Source organism: Equus asinus, chromosome 8 (assembly GCF_041296235.1).
Source record: "Equus asinus isolate D_3611 breed Donkey chromosome 8, EquAss-T2T_v2, whole genome shotgun sequence".
Lineage (NCBI taxonomy): Eukaryota > Metazoa > Chordata > Mammalia > Perissodactyla > Equidae > Equus > Equus asinus.
In genome coordinates this window covers 32,979,139-33,006,845 of record NC_091797.1, presented here as the reverse complement: position 1 = coordinate 33,006,845, position 27,707 = coordinate 32,979,139, and the positions used below count along the sequence as shown (strand labels likewise).

At 50.5% G+C, this 27,707-nt stretch overlaps 3 protein-coding genes across 14 annotated transcripts; 2 read left to right on the top strand and 1 right to left on the bottom strand.

Moving 5' to 3' along the window:
* The first annotated feature begins 42 nt into the window (after positions 1–42).
* Positions 43–16,017, top strand: MSH5 (mutS homolog 5). 6 transcript variants are annotated; one of them, XM_070515254.1, is made up of 25 exons: positions 43–182; positions 504–651; positions 904–1,027; positions 1,494–1,574; positions 1,750–1,812; positions 2,543–2,664; positions 2,852–2,961; positions 3,238–3,273; positions 3,596–3,678; positions 4,430–4,475; positions 7,697–7,835; positions 7,962–8,024; positions 11,494–11,622; positions 11,913–11,985; positions 12,147–12,256; positions 12,493–12,573; positions 12,814–12,901; positions 13,132–13,321; positions 13,441–13,567; positions 14,008–14,157; positions 14,525–14,599; positions 14,804–14,947; positions 15,138–15,275; positions 15,441–15,514; positions 15,740–16,017. In XM_070515254.1, the coding sequence occupies exons 2-25, from the start codon at positions 517–519 to the stop codon at positions 15,849–15,851; spliced, it is 2,493 nt and encodes an 830-aa protein (XP_070371355.1). In that variant the 5' UTR covers positions 43–182; positions 504–516; the 3' UTR covers positions 15,852–16,017. The 6 variants fall into 6 exon arrangements, with proteins under 6 accessions (XP_070371355.1, XP_044632196.1, XP_070371358.1 ...); XM_044776261.2 differs by having other exon boundaries at positions 3,205–3,273; XM_070515255.1 differs by lacking the exon at positions 43–182 and adding an exon at positions 271–375.
* VWA7 (von Willebrand factor A domain containing 7) lies at positions 15,312–27,443 on the bottom strand. Of its 5 annotated transcripts, none has more exons than XM_070515253.1 (17): positions 27,306–27,443; positions 26,745–26,993; positions 26,128–26,409; positions 25,530–25,626; positions 24,805–24,915; positions 24,153–24,348; positions 23,865–24,034; positions 22,402–22,514; positions 22,091–22,207; positions 21,413–21,598; positions 20,786–20,918; positions 20,508–20,660; positions 20,306–20,398; positions 19,664–19,965; positions 19,446–19,585; positions 19,062–19,236; positions 15,312–15,491 (listed from the first exon to the last, which is right to left on the bottom strand). In XM_070515253.1, the coding sequence occupies exons 2-17, from the start codon at positions 26,976–26,978 to the stop codon at positions 15,444–15,446; spliced, it is 2,550 nt and encodes an 849-aa protein (XP_070371354.1). In that variant the 5' UTR covers positions 26,979–26,993; positions 27,306–27,443; the 3' UTR covers positions 15,312–15,443. The 5 variants fall into 5 exon arrangements, 4 of the variants coding, with proteins under 4 accessions (XP_070371354.1, XP_014687122.2, XP_070371352.1 ...); XR_011505039.1 differs by lacking the exon at positions 15,312–15,491 and adding an exon at positions 18,420–18,960 and having other exon boundaries at positions 19,446–19,580; XM_014831636.3 differs by lacking the exon at positions 15,312–15,491 and adding an exon at positions 18,420–18,960.
* Positions 15,968–18,124, top strand: SAPCD1 (suppressor APC domain containing 1). Of its 3 annotated transcripts, XM_014831649.3 has the most exons (5): positions 15,968–16,734; positions 16,983–17,123; positions 17,608–17,703; positions 17,804–17,893; positions 17,988–18,124. In XM_014831649.3, the coding sequence occupies exons 1-5, from the start codon at positions 16,621–16,623 to the stop codon at positions 18,081–18,083; spliced, it is 537 nt and encodes a 178-aa protein (XP_014687135.1). In that variant the 5' UTR covers positions 15,968–16,620; the 3' UTR covers positions 18,084–18,124. The 3 variants fall into 3 exon arrangements, with proteins under 3 accessions (XP_014687135.1, XP_044632221.1, XP_014687132.1); XM_044776286.2 differs by lacking the exon at positions 17,608–17,703 and having other exon boundaries at positions 16,496–16,734; XM_014831646.3 differs by having other exon boundaries at positions 16,497–16,734; positions 17,804–18,112.
* Positions 27,444–27,707: the final 264 nt, after the last annotated feature.

The window sequence follows — 27,707 nt, the reverse complement described above, 5'->3', positions numbered from 1 at the left end:
CTCAGCGATGGCAGTCTCCTCCTCCTTCTCTCTCCTGAATCTCTGGATCCGGGTCTCTCCGACCAATAGCGGCTAAGAGGGCGGGGCTTGTGCGCGCGCATCCCGCCCCCGCGCCGGCGCGCCCCTCCCTCAGGCTCCCGCCTTTTATTCAGTGACGAGGTCTCGCGCACGTCGCATCCCAGGTGACTAAAAAGGCGGGAAAACGCCGCGAGTCGTCTGTAACTGGGGTGGGGCTGCGATCGTGGGGGCGTGGTTGGCAGGGGCGGAGAGAGGAGAAGTGCACGCCTCTCCTGGCAGGGCCCTCAGACCGTCTCTAAAATACAGCCTCCGCGTGACAGAAGCGAGGGTGGCGCGAGGGAGTTTGCCAGTCTGCACGTTAGTGACATGCCCGAGAAGTCGCCCTTCATAATGCCCTGTCACCACGGCTCTCACACTCGCAGCTCCGTGCGCCCCCTCTCGCGGCCTCCTCGCTCCTGAACCGCCTTCGTTTTCTGCATCCGCAGACCCTCCAAGGCCATGGCCGCCGTGGGAGCGACCCCGGGCAGGACGCCGCAGGGACCGGTCCCCGGGGCAGCCTCGGCCAGCTTCGCCAGCCCCGCCCCCGTGCCGGGCCCCGGGGAAGCCGAAGAGGAGGAGGAGGAGCCGGCGGAGGTCTCTGGGGCGGCCACGTCAGGGGAGCGGGAGAGCCGGGAATTGATTGGAACGTGGGATGTGGAATGGAAAAGGGCTGGGAAGGGCTGGGCGGTCACCTTCCTGCGCTGAGCGTCTGGTTAACGTTTCCCGAATGGGGGTGATGATGCCTTTCTCAGATTTGATAAGAGGATTAAAATTAAATAAGGCAAGGCCCAACTCCGCACTTCTGCGAGGTTCAGCGATTGGTTTCCCGTCTTCCTCGCCGGACAGAGCCATCTGTGTGTGCTGTGGAATTCAGGATACTTGGGCATTGCCTACTATGACACTAGTGACTCCACCATCCACTTCATGCCCGATGCCCCGGACCACGAGAGTCTCAAGCTTCTTCAGAGAGGTGGGGCCAGAACCATGAATTCCTCTCCTCTGGGAGTGGAAGTGTATTTCACGCATATGCCCTCACCTGACTCAGTCTCTTATTAGTTGATGCCCTGAGGCTCCCTCTGTTGTTTTTAGGAAGTCATTTCATTATTCAACAAGTCTTTATTAGGTGTTTACAGTGTATCAGGTGCTAGAGATGGAGTGCTAAGCACATCAGTCATGTCTCTCCTTCAGGAGTTTGTGGTCTAGTGACAACTCCAGGGCACCCTCTCCCCTCCCACCGCTGGCCAGTCTTGCTACTCTCTCCTTTTCCTGAATCTCGTGCCTGGTTCCTACCTATGCTCCCACTATGTGGAGCACTCCCTCTTAGAGGAAATAAGTTTTTGAGGGGGGAGGGAGATAGCAAGGGGAGAGCTATAGGTTCCTCCTTAGTCAAAGGATAAATATCTTTTAACTCATTTGGTCTCCATTCTCCTTCCAAGTTCTGGATGAAATAAATCCCCGGACTGTTGTTACGAGTGCCAAACAGGATGAGAGTATGACTCGGTTTCTGGGGAAGCTTGGTAAGGACTGGGTAAGGCTGACCGGTTGGACTAAAGTATGGAATATTCCGAGAGACTAAAGGATCTTGGAGGACGCTAGAGCCGGGAAGCCAGAATTGGGTGAGAGGGAAGATGGGACAGAGGCAGAAGGACTGAAATGCACAGACTGATGGCTCTTTCTTTGCCTCCCCTACAGCCTCCCAGGAACACAGAGAGCCTAAGAGACCTGAACTCGTATTTTTGCCAAGTGTGGACTTTGGTATCTCCTTCCTTTTGCTTTGCCCAATCTCCCATCACAGTTTCCAGACCCTTTCTCCTAACTCGACCCCCACCCTCAGAGGTCTCCTCCCAGCCTATCTCATCCTAAACCTTTGTGTTCCCGTGACCAGTCTCCTCAAGATCGTGTCTGTTCCCTGCCTGTTAATAACCTGCAGGTTATTGTGAAAGCTCTACTTAGGCATGTTTAGGAATGAGGACATCCCGGATAAGGAGTAGTGACATTTTTTGGATAGCTTTTATTATCGGAATTTTTCCCTTTAAGCCTAAGCCATTTGTCCCTTAAAAAAAAAAGGGCACTGCCTCAGTGACTTTGATGATTCATAAAGCACTTCCATAACCTTCCCAGGTTTGCAAAAAGGACAAGAAATGTTCTATCCTAATTGTATGTTAGGGCATTTGTGTTATTAAATTCCTCTATTAATATGATCTTTTTGACCAAAAATCCTCAATTCCAGGCAGATATCTTACTCTCCTGAGCCATTTATCTTACTCAGGTTGTGCTCTCAGCCAAAGATCTTTATATCAGATTAGATTAAAGAGAGAATTAGACTAAGAGTCTCAAATTTTGGATCTTGTTTCAGCTTTCCATTAACTGTCTGTGTGAGCTTGATAAGTTCACATCCTCTCTCTTTCTTGCTTCTATTGTCTCATTCTTAAAAGGAAGTGAAAAATTAGGCTACAGTTTCCCTCCCCTACCTCCCCCCAAATAGGTCTAGAGATAAGCAAACAGCGCCTCCTTTCTGGAAACTACTCCTTCATCCCAGACTCCATGACCACGACTGAGAAAATCCTCTTCCTCTCCTCCATCATTCCCTTTGACTGCCTCCTCACGGTAAGATGAGTCCTGGGAGATTAGGACTGGGTTGCAGCAAATTGGAGACGGGCACAAGCACCCCAGGCATAGGGTTGAGTCCTGGGAGATACTAGCCCAGCCCTGGAGAATAATTGTTTTCCCTGGTGTTGTCCTGCCCCCAGGACATTGGGATTTATCCCAACTCCACTGTTGATTTCCCTTCCAGGTTCGGGCACTTGGAGGGCTGCTCAAGTTCCTGGGTCGAAGAAGAATCGGGGTTGAACTGGAAGATTATAATGTCAGCGTCCCCATCCTGGGCTTTAAGAAATTTGTGTTGTAAGTGGTTTACCCTAACCTCAACCAACATAAGGTGGGATTGGGAGGCCTGAATAGTAAGACAGGGTGAGGGTGGGGGTGGGGGTGGAGGGTGGGCAGTGACCCACTGGGTAAAGTGCTCTAGAACACACAAGAGCACCTGAGGGGGATGTGTAGCTCTGGGGAGAAGACTGAGACAGTATTCCGGGAGTGGGGGCAAAGGGGATGGAACTCTGGAATGAACACAGACCTCTCATCTCCCAGCCACCTTCCCTTCTGCTTGTTTTCCGTCCTCAGGACCCATCTGGTGAGCATAGATCAAGACACTTACGGGTAAGGAGATGGAGGCAGGCTGTCGTCTCTGGGGAGGGAGAAGGATTAAGCTTAATGTTCTAATATTCCTAATGAGGCTCCAGTGTCTTTAATCCTGGGGGTATTAAGATCTTTCTCCCTGAAGGAAAGGGGAGAGGGGGGTAAAGGGGAGAGAGGAAGAAGAGCACAAGGGTGTCACCCTCCTTTTCTAAAGGGAGAAACGGAGGCAGAGATCAGTGAGGGACAAACCTTACATCAAGACTTGATCTCAGGAGGATGTTCCCAATCCTCAATCCATTTAAAACTCCAGGCTACGTCAAACTCCTTCATTTCTCCCTGACAGTGTTCTGCAGATATTTAAGAGTGAGTCTCACCCCTCAGTGTACAAAGTGGCCAGTGGACTGAAGGAGGGGCTCAGCCTTTTTGGTAGGTATGCCCTTTCCCTCATCTCACACTACAAAAGTCTGCCAGGAAAGCAGCTGCCTCCAAAGACGTGTCCCAGCTCCCCTCTTCTTACTTTACCCCCATTGCCAGATGTCTCTTTCACTCCATCCCAGCTTTCTTATCCTCTTGGTACCCTCTCTGAGCTTGGAAATCTCCCCACACCCTGTACTTGTCCGGTGTCATTTGCATATCATCTCTTACTTTACCAATTCCATATTCATTCCTTGGGTTTGTATGAATGTTTTTACTAGCTGTGCACCTGTTTAAGGACTTTGGGAGGCCCTATGTACAGAGGAGAGTTACACAACTGCATAACTGCCCATATTTGATTTGCATAGTCTTTATCAGTTGTCTCTGGCTTTAAGGTGTGTTGGGGACATTGCCCCAAGTATCCACATGGTTTAATTATGCATATCTTAGTGGGCTATGTGTAACGTTTACATATATGTCTTAGGCTCTTTGTAAGTCTACGCCTGCTCTGTGTAATTTTCTGGCTGAGTGTTCCTCTGAGTGCCCATCCGCTCCCCTACATCCTAAGATAATCCTGGCTCAGACTTGTGGCCAGGCACCGGCTTTGGCTGCCTTTGTGTCCTGTATCTGGGGAACACCCCCCAGGCCAGCCTGCCCAACATCCAAATCTCTAACCTGGATGCCTCAGCTTAGACACATCCACACATTCCTTTCCCTGGCCCTGACTTGAAACAAGCTCACTCCCTGCTCCCACTCCCCACAGGAATTCTCAACAGATGCCGCTGTAAGTGGGGAGAGAAATTGCTCAGGTGAGTGTGTCTCACATACTTGCTATAGGTCAATGCATGCAGCCTATGGACTCACACCCCCCATCTAGTAGTAATAAAAACAACTGCCCTTCCCTGAATGCTGGCTAAATGCATTTCATCCTTACAACAACCCATCTGGTAGCTCGTAGTATCTTCATTTTACATTGTCAGCACAGATACACATATACCCACTGACAATACACAGACTTCCACATGAACACAATAGAAACACAATCACAAACATGAATATACACATAGTAATACCTTTAATTATAAAAACACACTTCAAATTTGAGCTATTCTCTGATGACATGCAAATTTGTGTCTTTAGGGGCTGGCCTGTGGCGCAGCGGTTAAGTTTGCATGCTCTGCTTTGGTGGCCCAGGGTTGGCAGGTTCAGATCCAGCACGCAGACCTAGTGCTGCTTGTCAAGCCACATTCTGGTGGCATCCCACATAAAACAGAGAAAGATTGTCACAGATGTTAGCTCAGTGACAGTCTCCCTCAAGCAAAAAGAGGAAAGACTGGCAACAGATGTTAGCTCAGGGCCAATCTTCCTCACACATAAAAAATGTGTCTCTAGTTCTGAGCTTCGTATGTGGAATACTAATTGCACATCATCACCACCTGCAGTATGCACAGGCAGCTCAAACTAAGAGCATCCAAACTGACGTCCCCTGGACCTGTTCCTCTTCCTGCATTCCCTTTTCTAGTTAATGGCATTGCTGGCAATACAACTTCTCAAGCTCTGAACCTTGGATTGATGCTTCTCCCTCACCTCCCATATTCAATTATTCACTAAGGCCTATTGATTCTACCCTGAAATATCTCTCAGCCAGCCCTTTCTCCCTCTTTCTGCTGCTCTGATTCTGGCTATCATTTCTAACCTGGAGCATTGTGTTCGCCTCCAAATTGATCTATCTGCCTCTAATCTCTTCTTTTTCTGATCTATCCTTAATTCTAAAATTCCTTTCATTCCAGATCAGAGATCTGAGCATGTCACTCCACTTTTTTTATACCTTAAGTAGAGACAAAGTAACATAAACCTCAGGAGGCTTCCCCATACCTGCAGGAGGAAGTTAGCATCTTTAGCAGTATGATGTTCAAAGCCTCTCCCATTTACTCCAATTTTAATTTCCAGGCTTACTTTCCCAGGCCCCTCCTAAATCCTTTCTTAGTGGATCCACCCTATATTCCAGTCATTTAGTGCCATTTGCCATCATGGAAACACATCATACCTGTGTTTTTGTTGTTTCCTCTAGAAAGTCTTTCCTCTGTTCTCCACCTGTCAGAAATCTTACATTCTCTTCAAGGTGCAACCCAATTATCACCTTTTTGGTGAAGCTTTCACAGGCATCTGTAAGGAGACCGACATGTACCTTCTTGTGTGCTCATGTGGTGCTTATGTTATCTAGTTGCACTATCACATCAGGTTGGAATTAACAGTCAGTGAATCTGCTTGCGCTCATAGCTGTGAACTCTGTGCAGTTTCCCTTCCTGCTACCTCAGTGCCTGGCACATGGCCCTGTACACAGTAGCACTCAGTGAGTGAGCATAGTACATGAGTGCAAGCACGCTAGTCACATCACCTCAAAATACTCAGAGCAGAAACCTTTGCTAGACTACAGGTGCATAACCCTTTTCCCATCTCACCTGCCTTGCAATGTGTGTCTTTGGAGGTTAATTTAGGATAATCTCTGAGGTCATCTCCAGGTAGTTGGTGGGGTGATTTAATTACCCACACATTCTCCTGTGTTTCAGGTGCCAGTTTCTAATCTCAGCCAGGGATGAGAAGGAAGGAATTCTCAGTGGAGAGGAGAACTGAGTTAAAGGTGGGGGCGAGTGCAGATTCCCCAGATAGGAGCAGGCAGGGCATGGAATCATAACCTGAATGAGGAATTAAGGACCCAGCTGGCCTAAAGCTGGACAGGGCACCAGGAAGGTGACTAGATGTCACAGTATGCTCTAAAGAGCACTGTCCAAGCAATCTGGAGACCTGATTTTGAGACCCACCTATACTTATTACTGGCAGTATGACTTTTGGACAAGTCGCTTATCCTCTAGGGGCCTTATTTCCTCAGCTGTAAGATTAGGGATTTTGGCTTGACTAAGATCTCTCCTGGCACTAACGGTACATACACGAGTCAGAGATACCATCGTATTTTAGAAGAAAGTCGGCTTGGTGAGGCCCATGGGCTCTCCAAGGTGGGGATGAGTATTCATAGACTGGCCTACGCTGCTGAGGGTGGAGCCTTCTGTGACCAAGGAACAGAGTGCCTAAAACCCACCCTTGAATCCAACTGAGTCCTCTGCTTCATTCTAAGCTGGGGTGTTCTAAGCCAGGGTAACTGGCCAAGACTACAGTGTGAGATATACATCCTCCAGCCCCAGTGTCTCCACACTTTTGCTTTTATATAAAATGATATACCTAGTGGTTTGCTCTAATGTAGAAAAGAGTCTGTGGGCTCACAGGTCCTTACAGAGTCTCACTCTCTTCATAGCCATAGGGAGATAGGGACACCCAGAACTACACAAACACAGATGAAACACTTATTTCTGTATACTAATTTAATTTATTAGGAAATACCTCAGACACACAAAAAGTATAGATAATAGTAATATCATTATAAACCTCTGTGTTTTCACCAGCCAATTTAAGAATAAGCAGTGTTATTAAAGCCCCTTAATTGTCCTTCCCCAGTCCTTCTTTCTTCTCTGCAGAGATAACAATTATCATAAATTGAGGACTTATCATTCCATGTGGGACAGTTATATACTTTCACAGGAAGAACAAAAAAAGACGAATGTCTGTGCTACTGCATCCAGAGCTACTTTCACAGCTAAATACAGATACACAAACTCATTCTGACTCACCCTCTCCTACTCAGCCGCAGAGAGAGCTAGAGTGTTGGCATACAAATGCCTCAACACACTGCTCTCTCTCTAAAACGTTGACAAGCTCCATCACATATCCACATGGAATGACACGTGGTCACATCCATCAAAACTGTGATATACAGACACAGTTGTGCTCACATCCAGAGATTTTCAGTAGATTACACGTAAACACACCCACATAGATAGCACACTGTACTTGCCAGTACAAATACATATTGTCACAATCCCCGGGGACCTTCAAACACATTTTCACAAGTTGAGGCCAAGACAGTGATGAAAACAGATGTAATTTCTGTTCCCCCTACTCCAACCCTCCCTTCTAGGCTATGGTTCAGGCGTCCAACTCAGGACCTGGGGGAACTAAATTCCCGTCTGGATGTCATTCAGTTTTTCCTGCTACCCCAGAATCTGGACATGGCGCAGATGCTGCATCGGTTGCTGGGTCACATCAAAAACGTGCCTGTGAGCCAAGGGTGGGGGGCAGGGAGGTGGGGAAGGAGGTTGAGGGCCAATATTGGACGTCAGGCTTCTTGAGGGGCGTTAGGATGGGAGAGAGAAAACAGTGGCTCTCCCCTTGTCTGACTGTAGCTGATTCTGAAACGCATGAAGTTGTCCCACACCAAGGTCAGCGACTGGCAGGTTCTCTACAAGGTAAGGCCTCCCTTCTTGAATCCTGAAAGTCCAGGTTACACCCCTCAGCATGTGTTCCAGACCCTTCTGTTCTCTGGTTACCCTGTCCCACTTTTTCCCAACACTTTTTTTTAACTTTGTATTGTGGAAATTCTCAAAAAAATTTAGAGAGAACAATATAATGAACCTCCATGTACCCACCATGCAGCTTCAGCACTTTGACTCATACCAATCTTGTTTCATATATATCTTCTCCCACTTTCCCCTTCTTGAATTATTTTGAGACAAATCCAAGCCATCATATCATTTCACCCATAAATATTTCAGTATGATTTTTAAAAGAAAATTATTTTTAAAAAGGAATAATACCACTGTTTTACCTAAAAAATTAACATAATTCTTTAATATCAACTACCTAATGTTTAAATTTCTAATCATCTCTTAAATGTCATGGTTTTTTAATTACAATTTATTTAATTAGTATCCAAATATGTTCATATGTTCAACATATGGTGATGGGATGATGTCTCTTTAAGTCTCCTGTATGGGTTCCTTCTCCATTTCACCACTTTCTCTCTCTTTTTCCCCTTGCAAGTTCGTTGTTGAAGAAGCTAGATTATTTGTCCTATAGAGTTTTCCTTTGCCTTGATTTCCCTGATTACATTCCCTAGGTGCTTTTGACATATTTTTCTCTCTTCTAGAATTTCTGAAAACTAGTAGTTGAATTTAGAAGTGTGATCGGGTTCAAGTTTGATTTTGTTTTTCAATACTGTTTCGTAAGTGAAGGAACATGTCTGCTATGTCTGTCTCTCCTTTTGTGATGTTAGCAGCCTTTGATGTTTAATACCTAAATCCATTAGTTCTTTAGGGATTGAAAATTAGTGTTTCTAATTCTAATTCTAATTCTGTCATTCTTTTTTCATTTATTAGCCAGAATGTTTCTGTAAAGAGAAACTTCCTCTCACCTGCTCTTTGGTTACCCAGTGATACAGTTCCTATCACAGAAAATGGCTTGACTCCCCTTCCCCTTTATTTACCAGCTGATAGCATATAGTAAATTAGTTCGCTAACATCCTCCAAAGTAGCCAATGAGTTTTTTGTTGTTGTGGTTTTAATATCATTATGGACTCATAGATTTAAACATGTTCCAGTCCACTGCATTTTTTTAAGGTCATAACAGTTTATAACATTGTGAAATTTCGGTTGTACATATCTGTCAGTCACCATATTTATGTGCCACTTTACCCCTTATGCCCACTCCTCAACCCCCTTCCTCTCTGGTAACCACTAATCTGTTATCTTTGTCCATGTGTTAGTTTATATTCCACATATGAGTGAAATCGCACGGTGTTGGTCTTTCTCTGTCTGGCTTATTTCTCTTAACATAATACCCTCAAGGTCCAGCCATGTTGTTGCAAATGGGATGATTTTGTCTTTTTATGGCTGAGTAGTATTCCATTGTGTATATATCCACTGCATTTTTAATCTTTAAACATGTTCAAGTTATTCCATCTTTGGCCAATGGGAGCCTCTTCATATTGGCTTCTGAGTCCTTTACACATGACCCCAGTAGACTATGGTAGCTTCTCTGCTCTTTGGGTGACAAGATGGACCTAGGTGTGATTGTTGCTACTGAGGTATCTATCACTTCTTTCTAGACCCTCACCATGGACAGAACTAGGAAATATATGTGTACGAACCCATGCATACACATCTACATTCCTGAATCTATCTATCTGTATGTTAAAGAACCCCTGAGTTCATACTCATACCTCTGATTCTAATCCAATACCACAGAGTTCACTCTAGACTTCCTCCTTTCCTCATCTGCAACCTCTTTCTCTGATAGTGAAAAATCTGGTTCTCATTATCTACAGATATTTACTTAACGCATAAAGTAGTTTCAGTTTTCTTTTCTTTTTTTTTAAGATTGGCACCTGGGCTAACAACTGTGGGATGTGGGACGCCACCTCAACGTGGCCTGACAAGTGGTGCCATGTCCGCACCCAGGATCGGAACCCTGGGCTGCCGCAGCAGAGCGCGCAAACGTAACCACTAGGCCACGGAGCCGGCCCCCTCAGTTTTCTTTTAACATGAGCAGATGTGTGTGACTCTTTGTATATCCCCTTCCAAGTGCTTAACGTTTATCCTCTGCTTCAGCCAGGCCAGGCTCTAGATTCAAGCACTCTGTCCAGGAGACCCGCTGTGTCCCTGCTCAGTACAGCATGGTGGTTAAAAGTCAGACATCTGTGTTCAAATCCCAGCTCTTCCATTACTCTCTCTGTGGGAACTTAAGCAAGTTTTATTACCTCTTTGTGCTTCAGGTTGCTCATCTGTAAAATGGAGATAATGCTAGTCCCTATCTCCTAGGATTATTTTGAGGAGTGAATGAAATTAACCCATGTAGAAAGTTTAGAATGTTGCCTGGCACTTGGTAAGCATTCAGTAAGTGTAAGCTCTTATTTCTACTCTATTCATTTGCCCATGCTCTCCTCCTCACCCAGAATACCCTCCTTTTTGAATAGCTTTATTCGAGACCTAGCTCATTTCCTTTTCTCTGCAAAGATATCCCCTGCTATTTTAGCCCATATTAATCTTATTCTCAGAACTTCCTTAGTAATTTTAGTCAGTTCCACAACTTGGTCAGTCTGTTTTGTGGGTAGTCATTGTTTTTGCTGCTTGTTTGTTTCCATCATGGCTAGATTATAACCCTTTGATTGACTGACTGATTTCTTCTTCTTCTCCTCAAAGGCCCCCAGTACATAGTTGTATATTCTAGTTGTAGGTCCTTCTGGTTGTGCTATGTGGGACGCCACCTCAGCATGGCCATGTCCATGCCCAGGATCCAAACCGGTGAAAGCCTGGGCTGCTGAAGTGGAGTGTGCAAACTTAACCACTCGGTCACGGGGCTGGCCCCTAAACCCTTTGATTATCCTCTGCCACAGAGTAAGGCTCAGTAAATGTCCTATAGATTGGGTCTGTCCACTCAGTCTAATCCACAGTTAGAGCAGCTGTCTCAGGTCACTCACCTTCACTCTCGGAAATTAACTCTCAACGACTCTCACCCTTTCTCTCTTCTTATTCTCTCTTGCCCCAATACTGTCATTGCCCTTCTGCTCATTTACTTCTCTGCCTTTCATATCCTTCTTTCTTTCTCCTTCCTCTGTACAAACCCCTCTCTTGGGAGTATCAAAGCACCCATGACTTTATTTTTAAATCTTCTGGGTGTATTTCTGTCTTCTTCACTAGACTGTGAGCTCATCTGGGACAGGGACCATATCTTAGTTGTCTTTGAAGCCTCACTGTTTAGTGCAGTGCCTGGCACAGAATTTTAAGATGCTGTTTCCTCTCTCACTATTTCTTTCCTGCCTTTGAGATCTTTTGTCTTTGTCATTGTGTTTTTCCCTGTTGGTCTTTGTTCTCAGTTCATCCCTGTCCCCTCACCTCAGCCTGGCCTCGGTGTGGGCCACCTTCCTCTGTTTTCCTGCAGACTGTGTACAGTGCCCTGGGCCTGAGGGATGCCTGCCGCTCCCTGCCTCAGTCTATCCAGCTTTTTCAGGACATTTCTCAAGAATTCTCTGATGACTTGCACCACATTGCCAGCCTCATTGGGAAAGTGGTGAGTGGCAAGAAAGAGGCAGAGCACCTGGGGAACTATGGGAGAGAGAGGGAGAGGGACTAGGCTCTAGGGGATGTGGTGTGGAAGATGGGGAACCATGGGAAACGCTGGGGTCAGTGGATGACTAAAGATGGAATATAGTGAGAGGAGGTGGCAGAACACCAGGGATGTGCGTGGAGGGTTAGGGTTAACACAGGGACTGCAGGGAGAATCGGGGCCCAAGCAGAGGGGAGGAACAGGACCAAGAGATGGTGCTGAGTGATAAGCAACTGGACTTCTTGTCTCCTCAGGTGGACTTTGAGGGCAGTCTTGCTGAAAATCGCTTCACAGTCCTCCCGAATATAGATCCTGAAATTGATGAGAGTGAGTGTTGGGTGTGCAGATGGGCCTGTGAGCCCTGAAACATGAGCCTGCGTAGTGATGGGGGTACCATCCTTGGTAGGTGGTCACTACAGGTGGGGATAATCATAGCAAGCAGGGGAGGAGCCCTACTTTCGATATCCACATGTCTTCCACCCTCCTAGAAAAACGAAGGCTGATGGGGCTTCCCAGTTTCCTCACTGAGGTGGCTCGGAAGGAGCTAGAGAATCTGGACTCCCGTATTCCATCATGCAGTGTCATCTACATCCCTCTGGTGAGGGCATGAGGGTGGGTGTAACCTCCAGGGTCTTTAGGGGAGATATTAGGCTTATGAAGGACATATTAGTAGATAAGAAAACTTCTGGAGAAGTCTGAAGAATCTGAACACCTTTTGGTGGCTTTAGCCCCCTGAGGGAACCATTGCAGGGTACAGGGGTCTCTGGCTTCCTTTAGGGAGAGAAAGTGCCCAGTATGTCACTCTCTGCTTTATCTCCTCTTTACTCTCCCCAGATTGGTTTCCTTCTTTCTATTCCCCGCCTGCCTTCCATGGTGGAGGCCAGTGACTTTGAGATCGAGGGACTGGACTTCATGGTAAGACCCTCGCCCTCTGTAGGGGAGTGATAGGGAAAATGAATCAGCAGCTGAGGGAGGGCCTTACTCTATGAGCACTGCCCAATATGGGATCTCTCTCCTATAGTTTTACTTCGATCTTTCCCAGCTCTGAGACAAAGGAGAAAGAAGTTAGGGTGGGGGCTGGAGGTGGGGTTAGAAAGCTGCGAGAGGATGAGCACCAAGAGATGCAAAGCCTACAGCTTGAACCCTTGTACCTAGTTTCTCTCAGAGGAGAAGCTGCACTATCGTAGTGCTCGAACCAAGGAGCTGGATGCATTGTTGGGGGACCTGCACTGCGACATCCGGGGTGAGGAGAAGCAAAAGGCTGGAGGGGAGTGGGCAGCTTGGAGATTACTCTAACAGGCTCCTTTTCTTCCTGCTGTCTCTACTCTGACTCTCCATCTTCTCCGCTGAATGTCTCTGGGTATCTCAGATTGTATCTGCAAGCCTGTTTCCAGGTCCCCCTGCTGGCCTCTTTGTTTCTCTTTCACTTTCCCCTGGAGCTGACCCACAGCTCCCTCCTTCAACCACCCCCAGACCAAGAGACCCTGTTGATGTACCAGCTGCAGTGTCAGGTGCTGGCGCGGGCAACAGTCTTGACCCGGGTGTTGGACCTTGCCTCCCGCCTGGATGTCCTGTTGGCTCTTGCCAGTGCTGCCCGGGACTATGGCTATTCAAGGCCCTGTTACTCCCCCCGACTCCTTGGGGTACGAATCCAGAATGGCAGGTGAGAAAAGAAGCGGGTGGAGGAATAGATACAAGGGGCCTGAAGGCCCCATCTTCTGGGGGGTTCATCCATCTGGATCCACAGGCCATGTGTGTGAGGCACCTCTCCACCCACTGCAGACATCCTCTGATGGAACTCTGTGCCCGAACCTTCGTGCCCAATTCCGCAGAATGTGGTGGGGACAAAGGGAGGGTCAAAGTCATCACTGGACCTAACTCCTCAGGGAAGAGCATATACCTCAAACAGGTGAGGAGAATCCCTACAAACTAGCCCTCTGGCTCTTCTCCGTTGTCTCCATCCCCTGCCTACCCGCTAACCCAGCTCCCTACAGTTCTTCTCCCCCTGTTTTTGACCCCACCTGTCATGAAAAGCCCAGAGCCCACACAGCCTGATCCTCTACCTCACATGTTCTCATTCTCTACTTGAGGGAGAGCCATGTGCTAATAGATCTTTCCATAAGCCTGAATTCACTTCCTCCACCTCTGAATAGGTCCATGCCATTCTCAAGTTTGCCTCTGCCCACTCCCCAACCCTCGTTACTGATTCTAAAGTAAGCAGAAGGGGCTATGATCTTCTGTTAAACTGTGTTCACCCCTCCTTGATCTATCATTCACCCCTCAGTTTAGCCTCGCCTTCACCTTGGCCCACACCACCAGGCTCCAGGCCCTGTCTCCTCCCCTATTCAGGTAGGCTTGATCACATTCATGGCCCTGGTGGGCAGCTTTGTGCCAGCAGAGGAAGCAGAAATCGGGGCAGTAGACGCCATCTTCACCCGAATTCATAGCTGTGAATCCATCTCCCTTGGCCTCTCCACCTTCATGATCGACCTCAACCAGGTCAAAGGGAGCAAAGGGAGGTGGGATTGGGGGAGGAAGATAATGGAGAAGGAACTCTATCCCTGAAAAATGATCAGAACAGGAAAAACATTCCTTCTGCCACATGCCCTCTACACTAGGGACAGGGAGCTCCCAGTTCAGAGACCAGGAGTATCAATATTGTGAACCTTTATTGTACTGTCGCTTTGTTTGAGGCATTGTTTGCAATGAAAGGATGAACATAACATGCACCTCGCTATTAAAGAACTTGCAGTCCAGTAGGGTGAACACATATACAAGCAGTCTTATTCACAGGCAGACTGTGGTCAGTGCATTACAGGCCTCGAATGCTAATGAAACTCTCCCTTGTCCATCTGGTGCCCAGCAGGTGGCGAAAGCCGTGAACAATGCCACTGAGCAGTCTCTGGTCCTTATTGATGAATTTGGAAAGGGAACCAACACGGTGAGGGGAGAAACTAATGATGAACTAAGGAGGGGAAAATGGAGGAGGACAAAGGAGCATGAGGGTGAGGCTGAGCCTCAGGAAAAGAATACGGGTGTGTGGGCAGAGAAGAAACAGAGCAGGAGATGGGGAGAGGCCAGGGCAGGTGGAGAGGGGCACATGGGGCACCCATGGTTCTGCACCCTCACTCCTGCCCCTGTGCAGGTGGATGGGCTTGCACTTCTGGCCGCTGTGCTCCGACACTGGCTGGCCCTTGGACCCACGTGCCCCCACATCTTTGTGGCCACCAACTTCCTGAGCCTCGTTCAGCTACAGCTGCTGCCACAGGGGCCCCTTGTGCAGTATTTGGTGAGGAAAACAATCTATCCCCCTAGGGGCCCCTAGATTGTCCCCAGAGCGGAGGAATGGCTCCTCCCTATCCTGAGTATAGGGACCATGTCCCTTTTTTTTTCTCACTTCCCACAGGGATGGGCAAAGGATTTCGGGACAGGAAGCAGAGTGACTGATGACACACTGTCTCCTTTTATTCTCTTTTAAGACCATGGAGACCTGCGAGGATGGGAACGACCTTGTCTTCTTCTATCAGGTTTGCGAAGGTGTTGCCAATGCCAGCCATGCCTCCCACACAGCTGCCCAGGCCGGGCTCCCTGACAAACTCATTGCTCGTGGCAAGGAGGTTAGATCCTGACATCAACCACCTCCATCAGGGCTCCCTTCCACTGTCCCTGCTCCTCTCAGGGGCCTGGGTTTCTGGGTCCGTGGGATTTCTGATCCTTATTTCCTCTTCTCTTACTCAACTGCCCCGCCCCGCCCCTGCTTCCACCTTCCTTCTTGTTCCTAGGTCTCAGACTTGATCCGCAGTGGAAAATCCATCAAGCCTGTCAAGGAGTTGCTAAAGGAGAAGCAAATGGAAAAGTGAGTATGTGGCCCTGGGTCCTTGTTCTCTCTAGCATCTTCTGCAGCTCTTCTCCCCCTTTCAGGGACTCAGATAGCCTCTTTGCTCTTCAAACACCCATGATTTCTTTCCAAAATTCTTAAATTTTCAAGGTCCCAGCTTTTTCTGTGCCACAGCCTCTCCCTTCTGCTCAGGAACTCAGTTATCCATCCTCCCATAAATCTCACCATTCTCTCTCCCTTCAGTTGCCAGATATTAGTAGATAAGTTTCTGAAACTGGATTTGGAAGATCCCAACCTGGACCTGGATATTTTCATGAGTCAGGAAGTGCTGCCTGCTGCCACCACCATCCTCTGAGAGTCCTTCCTCAGTTCTCCTCCAGTTCCCAAACCCTGGTGGGCTGCACATGCCTCTTTGTTTCCTTATCTCCTTCAGACCTAGAGTTCTCAGTTTCCCTGGAAATTTTGTTTCATATTAGGAATAAAGTTTATTTTGAGAAAGTTACTGTTTCCTTAGACCAGCCAAAACAAAACAAGAGAATAGGAAAGAGAAGAAACACCAAGCAGGAGTCTGCAAAGGGACTGTCCTAGCCTCATTAAAAATACAGTGAGAGGGGCCGGCCCAGTGGCGAAGTAGTTAAGTGCACATGTTCCGCTTCGGCGCCCAGGGTTCGCCGGTTTGGATCCCGGGTGCGGACATGGCACCGCTTGGCAAGCCATGCTGTGGCAGGTGTCCCACATATAAAGTAGAGTAAGATGGGCATGGATGTTAGCTCAGGGCCAGTCTTCCTCAGCAAAAAGAGGAGGATTGGCGGCAGATGTTAGCTCAGGGCTGATCTTCCTTAAAAAAAAAAAATACAGTGACATTGCTGTAGGGAGACCCTCCGATTCTACCCATGGGGACTTCATGAGACCCAGCTACTTCAACAGACGAGAGGGAAGACACAGGAGCCCAAGGGAGATGGTCTGGTCTTTCCCCTTAAGTAGGAACACCCCAGCCTCAGACACAGCAAGGAGGGCTCTGACAGGCTGAAAGACTAGGTGGGACGGGTATAATACACTGGGGAAGGGGAGGGACCAGCCCAGTGCACCAGTGGGCGTGGCTCCACCCTTCCCACCTCACAGCCATGGGGAGCCCGGGTGCTGGTGGGCTGCCCCTGGTGCAGGCTCCCTACACAATTCTGCTGCTGCCGCTGGGGACAAGCCGCCAAGACCCAGGGGCTCGGAGCTTCTTCCTCTGGGTGAGTATTAGTACAACAAGAGGTCCAAGGGGAAGTCCCTCTCCCTAGATCTGCCCCCCACATTTGTACTCAATTTTGAGGACTCATAAGTATCCCCCCTTCTTCCCCTTGCCCTCCAGGTCCTCAGGGACCAGTCTGGGCTCACATTCAGTGACCAGACAGTGAACTCAACCAGGGGTTGAGAGAAAGGGCCATGGCCCAGAACCCTGCTGTGGAGTCAGTCAGCCTTGGCTTCTTGCCTTTTCTAGCTGCAGAGGATGCAGGCTCTGGAGAGGGAGCAGGATGCCCTGTGGCAGGGGCTAGAGCTGTTGGAGCATGGCCAGGCCTGGTTTGAGGGCCGTCTGAGGGAGGCACAGCAACAGCAGCTGCATCTGGGGGCCCTTGGTGAGGTACGGGGCTGCCCCATGGTGTGTGGGGGTGAGGGGAGCTGGGAACATGTGGACACAGCCTGAGACCAGCCTGGAAAGGAGAGAGTTAATGGGCAGGGATCATGAATTCGAAGCAGCATTGTAATGACAGGATGCCACCAAGTGTTAGGTTGGTGTTCATTGTTGGGATTGGAGGAGGCTGGCCTGCATTCCATTCAGAGGGACACAATTTGGATTACTGCATTGAGATGGGGGAGTGGCCTGGATTATTCCACTGGGTCAGGGATGGACAGGGAGGATCCATAAAGAATAGGAAAAGGGGGAACTCTGCTATTTGAGGGGGATGGAGGAACTGGACTATTAAAGAGACGGAGTATTGGATTTTTCCCCCTGCCTGGAGGGGTATTGGGATGAAGGGATCCAGGTGGAGGAGAGGTGGTGATAGAGGAGTGGCAGATGAACCTTAAGTTTTCACCATGTTGTCAGCCTCCAACTCCTTCTTTAGAATTTTCTGACAGATTTACACTCAGAGCCTGGTGTCCCCCAGTTAGCCCAGATTCAAAAGGTGAACATCTGTTTGCAGAATCTGATTCAGGGGAAGGTGAGTTTATTGTTTTTAGTTTAGACTTTTGGGAAGTAGGGATTGAGAAGGGACTTGGGGTCAGCACTGGTTTAACAGAAAACGGTGAATTTCCCCCCAGTTCTCCCCACATCCCTTGAACAAGGCTAATTCCTGCGCCACCAAGGACTGGAAGGGAAGGCCAAGGAAGCAGAACGTGTGGCATCAACAGGTAAACTGTAGGGGAGTGAGGGGAGGGCAGAGCCCTGGCCCCATGGGGGAGGGAGGAGCACAGATGCCCAGATTATTTCTCTCCTCTTCTCCAGGAGTTGTCAAGGCAGCAGAAAGGAGTCATTCAGCCAAAGGGGGAGATGGCTCAGCCGAGCTGCCCCAAGTGGCAGAGGGGCCCTACCAGGGTCTAAGGCCTCCTCTCCTTCCCCTCAGTTGGTGACAGAAGAGGCTGAGTCAGAACCCCCAGCCTTCTTATTCTGCTTCTTAACTCAACAGCTAAATGGCTCCACATGGAGGGTCAAATGAAGTCCAAACATGTTGGCGTAAAGTTTCTTCTCTGCTCCTGAAAACTTCCATTTCATCTTCTTTGTGTCTTAAGCCCTCACTCTCCCCTATGTGATGTGCATAAATGATCTTTCTTTGAAATCCTTCTGGGGAGAAGACATGTTTATTGAAACAGTCCTTCAAATTTAAATATAAAAATAAAATAGAAGCTTCTCCAGAATTTCAAATAAAAATAGTTCTATACATAACACTTCCTGGTACCCTCCTACCCCACTCCCAACCTTAGTCTCTGCCCTATTTATCTTCCCCTCTCCCTGAGCTTGGGAGAGCATGAATAAGTAGTAGAATCAAGATGCTACAGAGAAATAGCAACTTTCTCCAAAAATGAGTCTTTGGTTTGATTCTCACAAGGATTAGGGAAAGTGCATTCTGGGAAAATCCATTGCCCTCTATCCCAATCTCCCTAAGAAAGAGAAGGGACAAGTGCATTAGAAGGAAAGCCTCCATCCCAGCTGAGAGAGATAGGGTCTGGAGGCCCATGTTACCTTCTCACCAACACGGCAAGATTGAAAATAGTGCTGGAGGCCCATCCCCCTAGGGGCTGTTGTGTCACCAGGAAGCCAGACCTAGCAGGAGCAGTACCCCTCCAACTGTGCCCCACCAGGTGTTGCCCGCCAGCCCTCCTCCAGCTATGCCCCGAGTCACCAAAGTGGAGGGACGAAAGCCAGGGCTGGCCGTGGTGAGGACGGGGCCAGACGAGTGGGCAGGGGCAGCGAGCTGGTCCTGGGGAGAAGAACATTGTCAGGGTGCCTGCACCCAAATTAAGCCTACACCGCCCTCCCCTTGCCCTGCGTACCCTGCGATGGAAAGTGGGGTTGCCTCACCTGAGGGGCAGGGGCCAGCACCAGGAGCCGGAGGAAGGCGTGGGTCGGGGGCACTGAGCTGGCTTCTCGACCCATCGCAGTCACAGTCACCACCACCACGGAGTCCGGTGCGGCTGAGTCTGGGACCTCCAGCCACAGGCGCCCCCAGGCGGACTCATTGTGTTCTAGGAGAACCCTGGAGAGGGGATAACAGACCTCAGGCTGAAGCCCCCGCCAGGGCCGAGAGCCAAGGGGCGGAGCGAAGTGCAGGTTGGGCGGGGAGGAGAGAATCGGAAGGCCAATCGGAAGGGGCCAGAGGCGAGGCTTAAAGGGCGTGTACCAGATCCCACCCCCCGGAACCGAAAGGTCGGGGTAGAAGGGAGCAAGAGGGTTCAGGGGCTGCACCTGGAAAGGTTGGAGGTGAGAGCGAAGCTGGGGTTGACAGATGCCCTGAGATCGAGATCCTGAGGGCCCGAGAAGCTGGCGATGTGGAGGCCGAGCGGGGCCTTGGTGCCTGGGGCCAGGAAACCCGGGGGGCCACTGAGCTGCGGAGGAGGGCGGGTCAGGAGAGGAGCCGCTCCTTTTCTCTCCAGCCCCAGCCGCACCTTCCCCTTGCCTCTCACCTCCAGAAGGACAGGGACCACAGAGCAGGGCTGGGGGGCCGCCCGGTGCAGGCCCTGTCCCCCTCCGTCCTGGCCAATCAGCTCCAGGGAAAATGGTCCCGCGGTGGACAGAAGTGTGGGCGATAGCGAGGCAGCCAGGAGACCTCGCTCCCAGGGTCCCATGGGCTCCAAAGGCACCCGGCCCAGCTCGGCACCCTTGGGGACTCCTCGAAGGACGACGTGGGAGAAATGCGGCAAAGGATCTCCAGATTCGCCTCTGGAGCCTAGCCCTGTCACTTCTACCAGCAGCTGGGTCTGGAGACCTGGGACAGGAGAGAGGAGGGGAGAATCTGCGTGAGATTCAGAGACCGAGAGAAAAGAATGAACAGCTTTTGGGATAGGGGTTACCTCTGAGGAGTACGGATGGAGAAAAGGGGTTACCTCTGAGCGATATTGATGGGGAGAGTCAGAAGGGAGTTCTGGGATCCTGGAAATGTTCTAAATCTTGAACTGAATGATGGTTACATGGGTGTATTATATGAAATCCATCCGCTGTACACTTAAGTTTAGTGCAAGTCATAACTCCATAAAAAGTTAAATATACGTAGAATTTTATATAAATATAAAATTAATGAACAAGACAGGGGTGGGGAATAGATGTACCTGCAACTGGCTGAGTCAGGGGGTAGAGGCCAGGGTGGGGTCCTTCCTCCACAGGGATCCCAAAGTGGAAGAGGAAGTCCAGGGAGGTCTGGGCTGAGGAGGTCAAAGGCAGTCAGAAACCTTCCTGAGATGAATGTAACTGATAATTGCTCTCTCAGCTCCACAGTCTCCCATCCTTTCCCAGAAATATCTCCCTCCTTACCTTGCACTCTCACCCTTGGAGTGCCCTTGGCTGTGACCTGGATCTCCCAGGTCCCTTTCTGTAGGGGGTCATTCATGGTCACCATCCAGAACTGCCCAAAGCGGCGAGTGTGACCCAGAGGCCCTTCGCCTTCCTCCTGGCCCTGGCAGACCCCTGGGTGGGAGTGGGAGGCAAGAGATTGTCACATGAGAATGCCTTCCCCTTAGTATATTACCCCTCATTCTCCAGTCCCCAGTCTCCATTCTTCCCTCTGCCTTGAGAGACACACATGGAAGTACCTGCAGGGTTCCTGATGCAGAAACTGCTGACCTCCCCGTGGATTCGGACTGTGAGCCTCTGGAGCAGCCCATCCACAATGAACACAAGTGGCTTCCCAGGCACCACAACAGGAGGTTCCAGGGGAAGTGTCACCTTGAGGGAGGAATAAGACCAAAAAATAGAGGAGAAGATAAGACATGGAATGAGGTGAGAACAAAGACAGGAGAAAGACGGAGACAGAAAGAAACTAAGTCTCCACACATGGAGAAAGGATTCCAGTGAGAGAGTGAGGACCAGGGATGAAGTTATGGTCAACGACAAATTTGGAGGCAAGGGATTAAGGATAAGGCAATCACTTCTTGTCTCCCCTTAAAAGATGGCAGGACTTCCTGTGGTAGCCCAGGACAGAATACTGGAGGTCAACATTAGGGGGGAGGGGTGGTACTAATATGGGAGGAGCAGTGTGGAAGGTGGGTAGCCGTGGATCTCAGAGGGAGAGAAAATTCCTTTCCCACCCTTCTGTCTGGAATAGTAACACATCAATAGGAGCTGTTCCCTTTCTCCTTGAGAAAGAGAAATGCAGCGTCACCCATCCTCTCAGTTCTGAGGTGAGAGCCCTGGTCCCTCTGGCCCCCACACTTACTCACCAGGTTAGCCATGCTGTCCCCAACAATGGCTGCCACATCCCTAATGTGCTGGTCTTTGGTAAAGATCACCTCTCCTCCTGAGGCCAGGGCCACTGCTTCATATGGCTCAAAACGCAGCGGGGACAAGACCTCACGCCGAGCTCGGTGCTGAACCCTCGATGGGTCTTCTGTCACCAGGAATGTAACCTGTGCCCGGAAGAGAGGCCAGTACTTGAGGGGTCCAAGTGCATCTACCATCATAAACGAGGCTCCCTTGTGCTCAAGCTTCCTATAGAGCTGATGATTAGTGGTAAGCTCTCTGTCTACCCTCTGGCTGCTACTGACGGCCTCCCAATGACACAAGCCCCTGGTCTTCAGTTAGTAGTCACCATTCCCTTGTAACTGTCACTATATGTCATCCATATAGTGGATTGTTGGCAATGATATCTCCAGTTCTTCAAATGGTTTATTGGGGGCAGGTTCAAATACGAATTCAGCATCATTAAGGGTAGGGCCTCCCACTCTTTAGTATTGTTAAAGGGATCAGGAAATGTTGTACTCATTGTCTGCTTCTCCCACCCCATGCCAAGGCTGGTTCAACCACCATAGTGTGGTGTGATCTTTGTTAGGAGATTATTGTCATAGGGTTTTCTGCATCCCTGAGAGGCTAACACTGCGTCTCCCACCAGCTATGCTCACTCTGCAGCGCCGCTCCTGAGTCAGGGATTCCACTCGGTTGGTGAGAAAGGCATCCTTCGGGGAGGCATCAGTGAAGACAAAGATGTCTGAGAGTGGAGGTGTGTGCAGCAGGGCCAGCTGGCAGGGAGGGAAAGGGCTGATGTTAAATATTGCGACAGTAAGGGAATGAGTTGGGCAAGCGTGGGTGAACCTAGTGGGACTAGGCTTTGAAGGCAGGGTCGGGGGTAGGGTCCCAGGAAGGCTCTAGCTCCCTTTAGTAGTGGGGCTTGGAAAAACAGGGAGAAGAAGGGAAGGAGTAGGGGAGGGCAGACCTCCAGAGCTGACAGGCACATCTCAGGCTCATCTCCACCCCCCAAGGCTTGGATCTCATTGAGTTGTTGCCAGAAGCTGTCAGGGTCACTGGTTGTAAAGACGGGGCCAAACCCTAGGGAGGGAGAAAGGAGGTTGAGGTAAGTGAGGAGAGGGCTCCCCTCATTCCAACCTAGCACCACCTCCCCAGTCAAGAGGCCTGCTGTGCTCCTGGGGTGGACAAGTATTAAGATGACAGTATTCCCTTATATTTATATGGGCAGAGCAGGGCAGGGGCAGGCAGGGGGTAGGTACCTCTAGTTGGAAAGTGGACCTCAATTCCCTAACAAAATGGCAGCACTCCTGTGGTCCTGAGTGGGCCTTTATATTGGGTACATGTGTAAGTATAAAAAACAACTGGGGGGTTGGCCCCGTGGCCAAGTGGTTAAGTTCGTGTGCTCCGCTTCAGTGGCCCAGGGTTTTGCCAGTTGGGATCCTGGGCGCAGACATGGCACTGCTCATCAGGCCAGGCTGAGGCAGCATCCCACATAGCACAACCAGAAGGAGCTAGAACTAGAATATACAGCTATGTACTGGGTGGGGCGGTTTGGGGAGAAGAAGAAGAAGGAAAAAAAAACAAGATTGGCAACAGATGTTAGCTCAGGTGCCAAAACAAAACCCAAAACAACTGGGGCCTTTTTCCTCACCAGAAAAGCCAGAGAAATAACGGTACTTACCTCAGAGGGTTATTGGGAGGGCTAAATAAGTTGATTTTGTAAACCTTAGAATAGTGTTTTGCACATAAGGGCTAAATTCTTAATTATTCATTTATTCATACCTTCATCAAATATGTAATAAGCCCCTATTAAATGCCAGCTACTATGAGATTTATTCAGACAAATCACACTTCAACCCTGCCCTTAGGGAATTCTCAGTCCTATAGGCATTTTATTTGATCATCATTTCAACCCTGGGAGATAGGCAGGATAAGACAAGTACTGACCTATTTTGTGGATGATGGAGTTGAGGCAAAGAGAGCTTGAATGACCGGCCTAAGTAAGACTAGTTAACCCAGCCCAGATCATCTGACTTCCAATTCAGGGGGCAAAGAAATACTGTGTAACTAGGTGCCTCAGACACTTCACAGAGGCCTGGATCCCAACCCCCACCTTCATCTCAACCTCTAGCTACAGGAAATGGAGAGAAGTGAAAATGACTCATTAGCCTGGAAGCCTAAGAAAGCAGAGGCCACCTGCCTGAGCACAGATCATGATTAAGCTCATACGGAAACTGTTGTTATTTTGGAAACAGTGGAAGAAGGGGTCTATTGTTCTGTATATGCACACAGGTACCATAAAGGCTCACTCAGGAAGTGCCACCATTTTGCTAAGAAAGTGGAGCCATGAGGCCCACTTCCCCACCAGCGGCATTTACCCCTTGTCCTGGACTTTCCTTCCCTCCACTATCCCAGCCAAACTATGGTTACCTGGGTCATGGAAAGGCACCAGGACATAGTGGACAGGCTCCATGGGGCTGCCCCGCCGCTGCTCCACAATGTGGCGAGCCTGGATTTTGGCAGCGTTGATCTCCTCACCCATACTGCCTGTGGTGTCCAGGACAAAGCTCAGGCTGGAGGCTGGAGAGATGTCCAGCAGCCTGGGGAGCAGGCCAGAGACACAGTGAAGGATCTGCATATTTGTCCCCAGCCCCAGGTTTCTCAGCAACACCAGGAGTCCTCAGCCATTAGGGAGCCGACCTCCAGGAGGCCACTCACCTGGAGAAACCGCTGTCTCCCAGGCGGCTTCGCAGGAGGCTGAAGGCCTGGATAGAGGCCAGAAGGGCCAGTTTTGCAGCCTGGAGGTGCAGCATGTGGTGTGGGGAAAAGCCTGGGGATGTGCTATCCTTGTTGATGCCTCCCCGTGGTGGCTGGGAGCTGCTCCGATCAAAATGGCCCCCATGGCTACATTTCCCTGGGTTGGGGAAAGGGATCTGGAGGGTGGAGGTAAAAAAACCTGCTACCTCCTAAGAAAAGGAGACCCTTTCTGACCTGGCCTGACCCTCTCACTCCTCAGCAAAGGATCAGCAGGAAATGATGATATTTTGTGGGGAGAAAATCTGGAATAAATCTGGAGGGGTCAGTCACCAAAGCACTTGGTGGAGCCCCTGATCCTTCCAGTCGGTTCCCAAAAGCTGCCCTTGGGCAATTGAGAAGTCATCTGCTGAGTAAGAAGCTGCTCCCCCACTCCAACAATCACCGCTTCAGTGGGCCTCCATCCACCCACCCCATTCCCAACATCCTCTCCTTCCAGGAAGTGATGCCATAGGAAATGGCACAAGGGCCTAGAGGACCGAGATCCCTAGCAAGAGAGCCAAGGGAAAGGAAGTGACTTTCTCCCCTTACTTCCGGCGGCTTTCCTGTCTGGTACCTGGAGGTTTAGGGGGGTGAGTTCCAAAGTAGCCAGAGGTGAGGAGTGTGAAGCCCAGCAAATTCTCGGGGCAGCTCAACTCCTCGCAGTCAGAGCAGGTAGGATCGCCCACTAGGAAGAGAAGGCAGGGGTCCAGAACCCAAGACTCTGCTGCCCCCAACCATTTTCCTTGTCCACCCAAACATCTTCAGCTTTTCCTCTCAACTAGAACAAGGTGAGAACCCATAGGTACCCTTTAGGTTTTCTGAACTAAAACCTGGAGTCCATGGGCTGGCAATGACACTGACTAATTGAGACTGGGACTGTGCTAGAAAACCCAGAAGTGTGGGGACCAATCCTATGGGGATTGTGCCCTCTGTGAGCTGTGGACAGGAAGTGAACTTGTAATGGACAGGAGGCAGCTTCTGGGTCGTAGTTCAGTTGGAAGGACGAGGGGGCTGTGAGAGAAAGCCCTGTGTGATCCAGTGGGCAAAGGAAGCCATATGAAAGACAGAGCACTTGACTGAGGTCTGCAGACTTGGTCCTGGCTCTGTCCTCCCCTGTGGGACCTTGGGGAAGACACCTAACTGACCTGGCTTTTAGTTGGACTGGGTGACCTCACAGGTCATTTCAGAGATGAAGCGATGTCACATTCTATATGACCTCAGGATGTGACATGGTGGTTGGATGGGCTGAGAGGAGGTGGCTCTGTGGGCTCCCCCCAACCACTGGGGTCATGGCCATACCTTGTGCCAGGCTCCCGAGCTCCCGCCTTGGCCAGAGGAGGTGAGGGTGTGGCTGCTGCTTCCCCAGTTCCACCCAGTTGCTGTGACTATAGAAATCCTGGTCCCGGGGGATAGGAGGAGAAGGGGAACAAGGCACTAGTCTGACTGTTCTCATAAACACCAGCCCTAACTCGCCACTCCTATGAGTTCCCCACCTAGAAAGCTCCTCCCATTCCTACTATTGTCAGTCCTCTCCACTGCTCTCTCCCCATTGCCCAGGGCAGAGCTTTACCAAAGTGGGAGTCTCCTAGTGTTTCTTCCTGTCTTACTCAGAGTCCCACCAAAGGCCTTTCAGTGGCTGACCAGGCCCACCTCTCTGACTCAGCGCCTTCCTCTCTCACCCTCACTTCTCTCCAGCTGCTATGGCCTCCTGGCTGTTCCCGCAGGAAGCACTGCCAGTTTGGAATGAGGGAGCTAAGGAATAGCCTCAGGGCATTGGCAAGCAGTGCCCCCATCCCTTCAAGAGAAGGAGGAGGCATGATTAAGAAGGCACCACCTGGGAAAGGAAGCCTGGAAGTGAAGACCCCCCTGACCATTAATTAGCCAACTCTATTCTCACCTGCAAGGCATGAAGTGCAGCCCCGAGGCGCTGGCGGGCCAGGGTGTGGTCAAGGGCTCTGGCAGCCACCAGGGTCTCCCGTAGAGCCCCCACCAGGTGTGTGTGCCCTTGGCCCAGCCGCTCAGCATCAAAGTGCAGGTCAGGGTCATTCTTGGAAGTCGGCAGGAAGTCCTGGGCTGCATTGGCACGAGATACCTCCCCTAAGGCTGCTCGGAACCGCCGGGAAGGAAACCCGGGTCCAAAATAGGCGGCAAAGAGGTCATCAGCAAGGAGGGTGCGGCCCTGTGCAAGTGGTAGGAAACAGGGGTCCAGGGAAGCTCCTTGGATTGGACCACTGCCCACATTTCCTCAGCAACTGGCGCTCAAGGCTGGGTGTGGAAGGGATTGAAGGTGCTGGCCCCTACAAGGGAGGGGCAATCCTGGACCTTTCTAAGGAGGGGGGACTCCTGATTTTAGGACCAGGACTCCTGGGTATTGTTGCTGCAGGGGGCACAGGAGGGGAGGTGGGAGAGGGCAGGGGAGTGTCCCTTCTCTTGGCAAGCAAGGCCCTCAAGGAGTAGAGGTCCCAGGGAATCGGGGAATCAGGTTGCAGTGTGACAGGACCCAGGGACACTCACCAAGAAGTCCTCAAGATGAAGAGGAGGCCGCCCTGGGGGTGGCTGCTCCAGGAAGAGCTGCAGGGTAACATTGAGAGCTGCCTCCTCGGTCAGGTCCTGGTGGGTGATGGAGCCAGGGGCAGCCAGGAGGCTCCAGATGTTGGGGAAGAAGGCAGATGCAGGAGGCAACAGCAGCTGCAGCAGCAGCAGCACTGAGGGGCCCAGGTGGGATAGGGACTCCTCCAGGAGGAGCATAGCTGAGGCATGGACCTGGGGAACAGAAGGCTTTCACTGGGGGAGGAAGCAGCCGCGATTCCAGGGCAGGCCTGGCTCTGTTTGTCTCCATGTGCACCTGCTTTAGCCCCTTCTTCCGCTTTGTCTCAAGCACCTTATTTGCTCCAGCTGGCCTTCCCCGCCCTGTCCCTCGTCACCCAGACACCTGAGGACCTTATGAGGCCAACAGAGACATATACCTGCAGGACAGGGGTCGGTGGCTCCTCCCCCGGAATCCCCCTCCCCACCCACCGGCTGACACCCTAGTGCACAGGAAGTCTGGGTCTTCCCTCTACGCCTCTCCCCTACCTGGTTGCTGGGTCTCCCGGCAGGGCAGCTGGGCGTGGCGTCACAGGGCACTTAGGTCAGAGTTATAATTAACCCAAGCAGGACTCAGTGGAGGGGGAGGGAGGCCCTGGGAGGGTGGGGGCACAACAGGCGGCCCCTAGCCCCTCTACCCACGCTTGCCCAAGGCCACAAGCAGCAGCCGGCACCAGGGCGGGCCTCCCTTGGCTGCAGTGCAGAGATGAGTGGAGAAGAGCTGAGAAGAGCCGAGAGGAGGAAGGGAGAGAGCAGCGTGACTCAGGCCTGGCTCAGTGCCAGGGACAGACCCAGATAGATGCACCTCTCTGCCCACCGGGACCGGTGCCTGGTGCCCAGCCTGCAGCTCTCCCATTACTCACACCAGCCACCTCTGAGGATTCAAGAACC